A 12,520-nucleotide genomic window follows, 5' to 3' on the forward strand; every position below is an offset into this window, starting at 1 on the left:
GGGGAAGTGATTTTGCCGCCCGCCCACTTTCCGCCACCTTCCGCTCGTATGTTTTGTGCCACTTGAGCGCTGTTTACAAATTTGATTTTCGTGTTTGATTTGATGGCGTTTGCCGTTTGGCGTTCGAACGGGTCTGTGGGTGTGCGTGTGTGGGTGTGGGTGTGGGTGTGGGTGGATGGGGTTGTGGCTGGGTTTTCGTGTCTGCGAAATGGAAAGCCCCGAAATGGCAGCCCATGTCTGGCGGCAAATGAGCGCGACTATTTATAGTCTGACCCCGACTAAATGAAACTGTAAATTAGAGCCAGGAGACAAAGCCAGCGCATAATAATAACTGCACCAAAGCGGCGCAAACGGGCTGAAGCAAAATAAAAAGCCGAAGGGGAAGTGCTGCAAATGAACGCTAAGCAGTCCCGAAAATGAACACCACCCGAAGTACGCGTGAACTTCGGCCGACACGAGCGACTCGCACGAAGCACGCGGAGCACACGAACGCGCCACACGAAGGCGAAACGAGTGCGGCGGCGAGCTTTGGCCGAGCTTTTTGGGACGTGTCCTGTCGGGCAGTGCGTGCGCAGGCGGTGACGCCGACTGCGGATGCTGCGACGCGAGTGCGAGCGGGATGGGGGCAGCGCTGTCGCTCCGCGCCGCTCTCGGTGGCTTCGTCCTTCGTCCTGCGACCGTGCGTCTTGCGCTTCTTTTCTTTTTGCATATCCCCACCCGGAAAATTCATCGGGCTGGCAGGCGGTATAAAAACGCCCGCAACGCATTTCGTTGCTCACAAGTTGAATTCGTTGCGTCCTGTGTGTGTCCTGTTTTCAAGCAGCAGCAGTCCGTTGCAGTGGCAGCTTATAAGAAAAATCGCTCAAGGAAACTCAACGAGCAGCAGCAGCCTCAACTTCGGCAGGAACAGTCAGCCAGCGTGGATTTCCCCTAAACTAAGTGCCCAGAAAAGTGTGAAAAACGCATGGAAAATACGAACTGCGAAAGAAGACGCGACTGTGTTAGTGCACTGTAGAGCACTAAGACCCCTCACTATCTACACTATCCACAGTACTGCCAGCGCCACCTAGCGACCGCTAGCCGCAACTACTTTTCATAGTTTCGCTCAAAGTTGAGTAGTTATTATTTTCGCGGTGCTGGCCGCAATTTAATGAGATGCTCTGTCAAAGTAATTTGCATAATTTGTGAACCGTGTCGACGGGTTTTTTTCCGGCTTTTTCTAGCCTTTTTCGCCTTTCTCCTGCAATTGCACAATGCATTATTTATTCGACTGTCCGCTCGACACCTTCAACACAAGCAATTACACTGGCAATTATGAAAAAAAAAGTACGAACAACGACTGACCTTGCTGGACCGCATGCATTTAACGAACAAGGACATGGATACAATGGCACATCGTTATATGTATAATTCATTTGCCAACAACACAAACATTAGCAAATGTACTTGCTGAAAATAATTAAAGTGACATTTGACTGTTGTCGATCGAGTTTGGTTAATTACAAAAGGACAACACACTGCTTGTATAGAAAACACATTGAAAAAGCGAACCAAAACACATTGAATTCAATTGAAATGCATTCAATCATTAAAATGCAAATTCCTGCCGACTCCGACACGCCCCGCCGCCCCGCCGCCCCTTTGCTGTAAGTACATAAATTTGCGTTTAAATTCATTAATGCCTCCGACTCGGCCTGCATGGCATTAATTGAGCATTTTAATGGCCAAATTACAACGCCTAACTGGCGCATTAATTAAAATGCAGGCGGCTCATCCGTTAAAACCTGCCTACAACGGTCCGCCGTTATTTATATACTTTTGTTCATTGATTACTTTCAGCAGCATTTATTACTTTTAGGCCAGCCACAAAAAATGTAGTTTGTGCAAATATTTATATGCAAAGCCAACACTTTACATTATTAAAACCAGCCACTTGCTTCCACCGAAGTGGCTAACAAATTGCCTTTTTTCGGCAGAAAGCAATTTATTTTAAATGCTTTGTTGCACTTTTTGTTAAAGCTTTATTTCTCTTTTTTCAAAATTCGAAAATTTCATAAGAGGATTTTTAGCTGGGTTTATAAAAAGAATAACAAGTAGATGGGTAAATAGTTTTACAGCTTAGATGTTTTGACCTTTTTCTTACTTATAGTGATAGTTAAGCTAGTGAGTTTACCTAACTGATTCATTTTAGGGATTTTAGGATAAATCAAACATCGTTGTGCAAATAATTAGGTTTCGAAATAATTATTTTGATTTTATTATTATTATTTTATTTTGTTGTGGCTTAGAAAATAAACGCCTATAGAGAAAGGACTGTAGATTCATTTTAAATTGAAACATCTGACAGATGTTTGATGCTAGCTTCATTCTTTTAATCCTTTCGCGAGCAGAAATATTTTGCATTAACTGCAACGGTCACAATCAATTAAATGCCCATTCAAGCTTGTCGATAAATAATTGCAATGTAATTTTATGAAACACCAACACAATAATGCGCAATTACGGAGCAGTAAGTGCAAATAAAATGTTAATCAAATGGGCATGCAATTTAAATTAAGTTTGTTCGATGAAATGTGAGAGTTATTAATGGCTATGTTTTTATTTCGTTTGCAAAGGCAAAAAAGGAATGGGCAATGAATAAACAGAATAATTTCAATAGTAATCAAATGGTTAAGTCCTTAAGCGGGATTTCCGCTGCTTGTTACTGTCCATTAGAATCAGCAGAAGACTGTGGAAAACTCATACTTTTAGTTGCAGCAGAGCAACTGCTGCTGAGCTGCACTTTAAATTCCAATTAAAAGGAAAATGTGAATAATTGCAAAAAGTGCTTAGTAATGCGCTGCATGTGTGCAAGTGTGGGTAAGTTGGAAAGTGAGGAAAATTTTGGGCGGGAAATGGGCGGATATGGGATGGCTCAGCCTGAGGTTTAAGGCAGCAAAAAGCCTTGTTTCGGCTTGGCTTAATTGCATTTTAGTTGCCAAGCTGCTGCTGCTGCTGCTGCTGCTGCTGCCGCTGCTATCGCTTTTCCTTCTACTGCAACGCGCCCGTAACAACGCTTACAGCAACAACAACAACAACAACTTCCACACACTTAAGCACACACCCATACACCCGCACACCCGCACACACAGGGCCACTTGCACACTTATGGCAGCATAAGCTCGAACGCGCGCTGTTGATTTTGCGCCTCAGCATTTCCCATTCCCATTCCCATACAGAATCCTAAAACCGAGATCCGACTGCGACTCCGACTCCGACTCCGTTGACATTTTCACATTTTCAGTTATTTTCCGATTTCCCAGCCTGGCTTCCGTCGCAGAGCCAGCAGCAAGGCAGCAACTACCACGCCATACCAGCTACCAACATGTTTGCCAGCTAAATGTGTTACTGTGTTTGCCTCAAATCAGCTTCCGTCATATGCCAAGCGAGGAAAATAAACACACACACACACGCGCATACAAGCGGAGGGAAAACCAGAAGAAAAGGCAGGGAAAAAATACTACGGCAGGACTAAGGACCAAGGACCCTCGCGTTTGCTCGTTAAAGTTTGCGCCCTGCGTCCTGCATCCGGCGATAAAGTGCAAATTTTGTTAATTATTCGTGCGTTCGTGCGCTTCGCCCTCTGCTTTCAAATGTTTTTCCATCGCCCGCCCAATGGGGAAAACTTTTTTTTTTTTCCTGCTCTCCCCACGTAATTGCCACAATTTTAGCTAGGTCTCCTCGCTACTAGTTTTTTCCCTCTATTTTTACGCCGCTTTTAATGATAAAAAATCGGTCGTCTTCTGTAATTAGACGCTATGTACACTTGGCACTTGGTTTTGTTCTATTTGCAGTAGGATGTATGCATATGCTAACGCCGGCGACACTTGCTGACCAAGGTAAACTTGGCATATTTGCAGTGGCTTTGCTAGGATTTTCCAAACGGGCTGGCCATCCCTGTGTGGTTCGAGCACGAGAAGTCCTGGCACGTCGAGCACGCACTCCTGGCCAGCAATTACACACGGCTGCCGTGAGTTATGCAGCCAAGTGCAGGACATATTAACTTGGGGGTGCTGCAAGAGGGAGTGGCTGGTGGATACTGGATTCTGGATAGTGGGTTGTGGGGTAGTGGGGCAGGTGCCACCTGGTGGCAGTCAAACAAAACCGCACACACAGCGGGAGTTTCTGTGGCCGCCCTGGCGTATACGTAATGTGCATATGCACACGCTTTCGCAGCGAACGAAGCAACGAGTTTGCTGATGCAGCACATTATTCCATTGAGATTTAGCTATTAAATTTGGATGATTTTCCTTAGATTTCATCTTAATTAGGCAATCACACTTCTACTAGTAATGAAAAACTCTTCTCCAGAGATTTCACAGTATTTATCTATTAAATTGCAATGCTCGAATGCGAAAATGCATCCAGGCTTATTCTGTGTCAGTTATATCTCTAATTCTCCCAATCAAGAGCCATGACATATCGATATCCATGTGCAAAGGCATAAATATCAAAACTCTTCACTGGAGATTGAACTAATTTTAGCATGCAAGTGTGTGCATGCAAGTCCTTTGGCTTCAAGGGTCCTGGGGAAATTGCATTTCTCGACTGCGTGTGTTATGATTGCAAATACACTCGACTGACATATTGAATTTTTGACAGCATCTCGTCTTATCCTTGGCCAAGTACTTCAGCTTAGAAGCTTTTCCAGTGCCGTATTTATGCTGGGAAAATTGCTTTTGCATTCACAGATGCGAATTCCGATCTCATTAGCAGATAATTTACTATGCGTTTTAAGCCATTTTCCATTTCGCACACCTGTGCTGTTGGAAAAAATATGTGCTTGGGAAAATGCTTTGGAAAATGCTTGGGGAAAATGATTGGGGAAAATGCTGGAGCAGCAAACAGAAGACGGGCAAACTAAAAGTCAAAATAAAAATGTGTGGTAAAGTGAAAAAGCCAAAGGAAGTGACTTCGCCGAGTTTGCAATAATAAAGTGAACTTAGTGCTCGCTACTGAAGTGCACTGGCAATGGCAATTGTTGTTGCTTGTTGATTTTACTGGGAGCGTGTACAGTAGCTGCAATAAGTACGTTACCAGGCACTCAATTTCGTAGGCAACTGTAGGCGAGGCGGAGTGATCTGGTGACGCCGGCTCATTTTCACAATTAGGGGGAGCAACTTTAGTTTAAGCAACGGATTTTCAACAACCAAAGTCCGGCGATGGGCCTTTGTTTTTCCCCCGAACAAAAAGCGCTAGCTGCGAACCATTTTCACTGTGTGAGCGGGTCCTTTTTTTTAATATTTTGGACTGCTCTTGACGTCCTCGTCGTCGTCGTTGTCGTTGTCGTCATGGTCGTCCTTGTTGAGTGCAAGTCCTCGACGTAGTCGCCATCTCCATGGCATGCTTGGAATTCGCTTTGCTTTATGCTTCCTTTGCTCCGCTTTCCAAGGAACAGGACTAGGTGGGGCTGAGATGGGTTTTTGGGCGGCGTAAGTGCACCTTATTTCTTCCATTTTTGCATTATAAAAGGTAGGAATTAATGCAGCGCTGAGTGGTGTCGGTGCTGGTGGCGTTGGTGGAGCTCAGCTCAGAATGTCCAGAGAAGTCCTGTCCTGTTCTGTCCCCGTCCTCAAGTTGCTGAAAGTGTTGGGAACTGTTTCGTGGTTTCTTCTTGTTTTATGATTAAAGTTTGTAGTGGGCGTGGAAGAACCCTCAAACGGACGGCGGTAGAGGAACTTAAATATGAATAATATAAAGAATATGATGAATTTGTACAAAATCGTGTCTGGCTTGCAAGATTTCGCGGCATCAAATTGCTCATCTCAGCAAGCTTAAGTTGTTTTATTTTGCTTCACAATTAAGTCCCACTATCACAGGATAGAGCCGAGAAATATATCCTGTATAAAGGCATTAAAGGCATTTTCGAGCAATTTTCCGGTTTCCCTCTGAGCAATCTGCCACCGATGATTTGCTGTCTCCGCTTTTCCCTCCGGCACTCTAATTTGTGCCGTTTATCGCACAGATATATGTATGTACGTATGGATACATAAATCCCCATTTACATATATGCTCACCAAAAACAAGCCAACCAGGCCCGGCATATTGCTTATCTATTAAAGCAATCCCAAATCGCTCAACTTTGCATAATGCAATTCGCCCAAAAACTAGATAAACATATACATACATACATATAGATGTGTACTCGTATATAGCGTATACTTCCATCTCTCGGTCCTCAGTTATCCTAAGGCCTTTCCTCCGACTTTTCAACTCCTCCCCGCCATTCCCTGCAGTTTTCCCGGTCTGTGCTAGCTTTTCAAAGTTTTCCCAGCCATTGCATGTCATTTGCATAGTTTTCATTGCCCAAAAGTCTGTTGTTGTTGCTGCTGCAGTTGCTGTAACGAGCTGTCAACAATCTTTTAGTTCGGGCCATCGGCAATGTATTTGCCAGTTTTTCAATTGAATTGTCGAACGAGTCGTTGATATCACAGGCTTTCCACTTGGCTACCCGCTCTCAGGGCCAAGATGCAAAAATATTAACTTAATTTATGAGCAGGCCTGGGCTGTTAATGTTGCAAATCGACCGACAAATTGCTCGCCATCGGCCACTTGATTTATGGTAACTGGGTCGCCTTGCATGGGAATTTGGAAATGGGTACGGGCGTGTGATAAAGATACGGCTATGGATATGGAGGACATGGTGGATGTGGATATGGGCAGAGCCATGTGATGCCGCAGACAATGCAACTAAATGCGCAACCTACTTTCCAATTATGCCGCAGCAGCAGCAGCAGCGGCAGCAGTAGCAGCAGCAGCAAGGACCTTCCCAGCCGCCACAACAGCAACTGTGAGCCGGGTTAACAAAGCCGGCCTGAGTGCATTTTAGCTGAATTACCGCTCCTTCTTGAGGGGCGCACAAAAAGACAGGTGGGCGGCGTTCGGGCGGATGCACTGCATTCACCTGTATGTACGGATAATGGTGGTGGTGGTGGCCAGGTGAAGTGAGCTGCAATGCAACGGTGGTGGTGTGGCGGTGTGGTGCCGTGTAACATGAAGTGGGTGAAGGCCTCGGTACACGCCCAAAAGCGAGTAAATGGCCTTTTGTGCCCATTGTCTGGGGCTTTCACAACTGCTACTGCTGCAGCTCCTGCTCGGCAGCCATTATATGCCAAAATAAGGCCACTCAATGCCGGCATAAGATCTCCGCATCCTTCGCACTGAGACGCCGTTTCATTTGCAACACCTGCAAATGCAATTTTCATAATTCACTTCAATTTACTAGACTTTTCAGCTAATTAGTCGCAGCTACATTTCGTTCCATGCAATCGCAGGCGAGGTGCACAAGGTGCACAACTTTGGCTAATTGCAAAATAAGCAGGCCCTCATTAAATTAGAGACTATTGCCAGGGAAATCGCCTCGAGGCGGAAATCTGGACAGGCAACATCCGTTTCCGTTTCCGTTTCTGTTTCCGTTCCGTTTCCCTTCCCGTTCCCGTTCCCCATCTCGTTCCGCTGCTAAAACATTAACCCACTAATGCCAGTTGGGCCCCAGCTCGACTCCATGATTCATTCGGTGTCACGTTAACCCATTAAGACACAGATACAGTTGTTTGTCGGTCGGTGTCCTTGTTTTGCGGTCTAAATGCACAAAAAGCTTACCATAAATGAGCTCAGCTCTGCTGTGTTTTGCTGTCGGTCCGCGTTTCCGGTAACAAAGCTCATTAGCGAAAGTAGCAAAGGCAGCGACTGTAGCGACTGCAGCGTCATCTAGCGGAAACTCGGGGATACTATTGCCCAAAGGAGTTACCCCGAAATGGGGGAAACAAAAAAGCTAGTAGTTTTGCAAGTATTAAATCAGTACAGAGACTTGTCAGATTTCTACTCAGCTCTAATTAAGTTGGCGTTTTAGGAATGACTGTGCGAGAATTGCTCAGAGTTTAGGTGGTTTTAATGGTTATTTTACTTTATCACTACCCTTTAGACTTGTTGGGCTTCTTGTTTAAGTGGCTTTGGCTTTTCCCCATTTAAGTTTCTGTTTTAATCTCAGTTGCCATTAATTTTCATGTGTTGGCTATATTAGAAACCCAAAATCTATTCAAAACACCACAAATTTCGTCTTATCAATACTTTTGGATCTCTTATTGCCGAATTCTCATTGACAAAGTAGTTGACAAATTTTCTTCGCATTCTTCGTGTAGTATTTATTTTAAAAGTTCTCCTCCTTTGAAATCTTGTACGCTTCTTCCATCAACATTTGCCTTGATTTCCTTTTAATTCTTTAGGCAAATAATAACAAAACGAATCCAAAGATAAAGTTCAGAGCCCGCCCCATTGCTAAGTTTTCCAGATTGATGCCGTTTGTCTTTGGGCGTCTTTTCCGACTTTTCCGCCTTCACCGCCTTTTTCCGCCTTTTCCGAATTTTCCGAGCGCCTGTATGGATTTGAGTACCTGCTCGCAGAAGTGGAGCAGCAGGAGCAGCAGGAAATGGGGAAAGTTGGCAAGTTGGGGGTATGGCTGGTGTGTAGATGTGTCTTAACAATTGCTCGGGCATCTATAAACATAATTAAAGAAACTCTGGCAAATTAATTCGAGTTGAGAATTTAACAATTTGCAAAGCAAAACTTTTCCCCACCGAACAATAAACAATCAAGTTGGCTTCAATGGCGACTGCCAACTGGAACTGGCAACTTTTTAATCAAGTTGAGGATGCAAATGCCGGCTAGTTGGTTTATATGGCCACCTAATTGGCCGGCGTTAATAATATGTGCTTGTTACCGACTGTTAAATTGCAGAGCAACTGACGCAAGTGATTCAATTTGTCAGCTGCTTGTTGGACGTCCTCCTTCGTCCTTCGTCCTTTGTCCCCTCATCCTTCGTCCTGGCTGCTTGGTCCTTCGCCCGGCGAGAGATGGGTTTCTTGTCCTCGACTGATGTGACTTTTAGTGCCGGGCTTAATTAAAAACCCTGTTGGAGTAATCGACGGCGTCTTGTCATTTCGCTCCTCGCTCCTTGCAAGTAGTTGCAAAGTTCGATTTTTGTCGTCTGCGTCTGCGGTCGTTTGCCCCAAAGTGCAAAGCGTTGTCCTCCGGAAAAATCAGCCAAAAGGATGAGCCGAGCCACGCGACACATGGCTTCCACTTCAGCTCAGTTCCCATACCATCGCATCCCATTCCATCTCATCCCGCCCAGACTCGCTTCTAATTGAGTTGTACAAGTCGACTACTAATTGCATTCGATGCCTGCCGCTCGGCGTTGATATAATTAAATTTTATTGGCCGGTGAAGAAGCTCAAGGTGTTTTCCGGTCAGATTTATCGTCGTTCATTTTAATTAAACTTTAATCGTGGCGGCGTCCGCTTTTCCCCACCTGTCAATCCCTTTTCCGATACGGGGGAGGGGGGTGGGGGCGTTATCTAAATTTTTAGTTCCACAAAATATCCAGCCAACTGAAGTCACATAGATAAATTGACACGACGACACTATTACACGACCGCAACGTATACATACAAAGACTTCACATACACGGCACTTGACATACAGAATCGAACGGGCATATGGTACAGCAGGGCCTCGATTCGACGAACTGCTGCAGAGCGCAGAGTGAGGGCGGCGATGCTCCACCGTCGTTCAGTGCGGGTCAGGATGGGGAGCCGGATTTGTGTGCCTTTTGCCTGGATCGCATACAGATTCCGGAGAAGCTGCACTGCAACCACGCGTTCTGCAAAAGCTGCTTATCACTGTACAGGGAAGCCCGCAACTGGGTGGCCAAGCGCTGCCCCATCTGCCGGCGCCGCCTGGACATGGACGACCAGGTGCCCAGGCGGTTGCACGACGTAAGTGCTCCAGGAGCAACGTTTAAACACTAGCTAGGAACTAATGGGAAACATTGAAATATTATTGAAAAATACGTAAAACATATCTGCAGTGGCACTAAGAAGGCTGCCTAATGCCATGAAAGTACCAATCCAATCCTAATCCCATGATCTCCTCCAGGACTGGCGTCTTTTTGGTTTTATGATGCTACCGCTGATGCTGCTCAGTTTGGGCCCTTTTTATTTGCTGTTGCTCTACTGGTGAACTGCTCAACTGCTAAACTGGTTTACGTAAGCCAATGTATATTTGTAATTGTACTAACAGAGATGTATGCAAACTTGTCCGTGGATTTTAATTAAACGCAAATGCCACAAAATGCCAGTGGAATGTGCTTTGTTCTGGCTCGTCCTTTGTCCTTTGTCCTTTGACCACCTTAATGAGTTTTTAGCCAGCAAGATAGATAAGCGTCTTCTTAGCCAAGCTGCTTCAATGGCAGGCTAAGTTGCTGGTATCAGGATTGCTCATACGCCCTGTGGTCGCCTTGCCCCTATTTTAACCACGTTTTAATTCAATTTTATGCGCCAATAAACTGATTTGGCTGCTCGCACAAAAACTACTGCCACGCATGCATATTGCATCGAAAGGAAAATAAATCTATGCTGAATCAGCCCTTTGCCATATACCAATTACCAATACCAATGTATCCCAATATCCACGAATACCAATATTTTGTGGGCCCTTATTTGTGTTTATTTTGAAGCTGTAAATCAAAATGCAGCACGTAAAAAAGTTGTATATTATACAAATATTGTTGCACTTTAAAATGACCAACAAGTAAATATTGGAAAATGTGAATATTAAATGTTGATTGGCCAACACATGGATCAGTTTATACCCCATGTGGTCTGCAGTTGTCACTTGGATCTGCATTTGATCTGTACTCAAATGGAATTATTTGAGTTGAAATATCCTTGTGTGACATGGCATTTTAGGTATTTTGAAGTAGGGTTTCTGATTAAAATTCAAGTTTATAAGTTTCTGAAATAATTTTAAAATGTCTACCATGCTTTAATCTGTTTATTGTGTTTTATCTGTTTATTCACTTATATTATTAAATAATTAGAATCATATTTTGATTGGTCCCGGCAATAAATAAAATGCTTGTCACTGGCCATTCTTTTCCATTGAATGCCTAAATCTAGGGTAAAATGGGGTTTATCCTGCAACCGCTGGGATTTTGGCATTCACTGTTTTGGATTTTGGCCATGTTTGGGCCACAGTTTGTTCACTTGGCCATAATAGCTCACACATGCCACCATGCAGGGGTAAACAAATACGGCGAGCGCCGTTCGATAAGGTTTTTAGCCCATTTGATTGCCAGCCAGCAGCTGCTGCTGCCGTGAAAAACGCTCCGGAATTTCGGCCATGTCTAAATAAAGCGCTGTAAACTAATATTCCGCCGCGGGCATGGATAGTCTCGCTTGGAGAGATGCAACTGGAAACTGGCCTAATCCCCGCCGTCGAAGTTGGTCTGTTGGGCTTTGGGCATCGAGTTCCATTCGGCATTTGGTGATCACTGTCACATCCGTTCGCACAGGATATGAAAAGGCTGATGCAGCTCTTCAGTTTTGCTGGCAGTGTTTTTTTTTTGCGCTTTTTGTCCGATTTGTGGGCCAATCCACACTCGATTTTTTGCCTCTTTTTTCCACGGCGTTGTTTGGCTTTTGTCAGCTGGCAGGCAAATTGAAATGTTTGCCCCAGGCATCGGTTTTCCACCAAAGGACCTCCGTTCCATAGCCATCGCATCGCATCGCATCGCATCGCATCGGCTGTTTGTTTGTTGATCTTTGACACTAGGCTGTAATTGAAAGTTTTGTGTGGACATTTGAGGAGACAAAGCCAATCGATAGGGTTTGGCATCCAGAAACTGGTTCAGCGGAGCCAATGCAAAATTGAATTTCAACTCGTGCCGAATGGGCGGGCAATTTCGCTTTATATTCTCAATTAGTATCGTGGACGCGGGCGGGCTTAATTAATTTTTACATGTCCTGCCGTGACCTACAGTCCCCGCTGCAAAATACCACCTGTCCTGTCCACATTTGTAACGCCCATTTCATGGCTGGTCGTCCTCCTGGCAAGCGGCTTTATCGCCATCGCCCGTCCGTGTCGCGACCACAATTTCATCGATAGCAAACACAGACAGCGGGGGCTTTTCCAACCGCTTTCCCAACCGCTTTTCCAACCGCTTTTCCGCCCACTTTCCCAGCCCAGCCCAGCCCAGCCCAGTCGCTGGCTCATTGCCAATGCATTGTGCGCCGATTATTTTGCCGTTTATTTCGCTCTCGCCCGGCGATTTTCGTTGTATTTTCCTTTTTCACTCGTGTTATTTATTCTTTTTTTTGTTTGAGTCTTTCGCTGAGTCTGTTTCCCGGACCCGGGTTTTCATATTAAATTTTTGTCACTCTGCCATGTCTATCTGCGGCTTCGGTGCGCTCCAAATTGGCTGCTTTTCAACAAAGATGCAACATCTGTTGCCATAAGGCAACTGCTCCTGCTCCAAGCTGCAGGCTCCGTGCTGCATCCTCGTATCGCTTTGCATATCCTTTTTGGCTGTGGTGCAAATTGCAGTGTTGGCCCGGCAAAAGGAGCTCATGTCCCGATGTTTTCCCGGCAGTTCCTCTCGCCGCAGAAACCCAAAATCCTATTCATTATGTCGCCGAGGGTG

General features: G+C 45.1%; 1 protein-coding gene across 1 annotated transcript; it reads left to right on the plus strand.

The window, feature by feature from the left end:
• Positions 1-9,351: 9,351 nt before the first annotated feature.
• On the plus strand, positions 9,352-10,176 carry LOC120445495 (E3 ubiquitin-protein ligase RNF125). The gene is made up of 2 exons (XM_039625942.1): positions 9,352-9,815; positions 9,976-10,176. Exons 1-2 carry the CDS (start codon positions 9,537-9,539, stop codon positions 10,057-10,059), a joined length of 363 nt encoding a protein of 120 aa, XP_039481876.1. The 5' UTR covers positions 9,352-9,536; the 3' UTR covers positions 10,060-10,176.
• Positions 10,177-12,520: the final 2,344 nt, after the last annotated feature.

This window comes from Drosophila santomea, chromosome 2R (genome assembly GCF_016746245.2).
Source record: "Drosophila santomea strain STO CAGO 1482 chromosome 2R, Prin_Dsan_1.1, whole genome shotgun sequence".
In the NCBI taxonomy this organism is placed as follows: Eukaryota; Metazoa; Arthropoda; class Insecta; order Diptera; family Drosophilidae; genus Drosophila; species Drosophila santomea.

Excerpts from the sequence above, each read along its gene's own strand:
- LOC120445495 (XM_039625942.1), top strand. The coding sequence starts at position 9,537 with ATGGTACAGCAGGGCCTCGATTCGACGAACTGCTGCAGAGCGCAGAGT. Across the intron at positions 9,816-9,975 it reads TGCCCAGGCGGTTGCACGAC|GACTGGCGTCTTTTTGGTTT; the intron begins GTAAGTGCTCCA and ends GATCTCCTCCAG.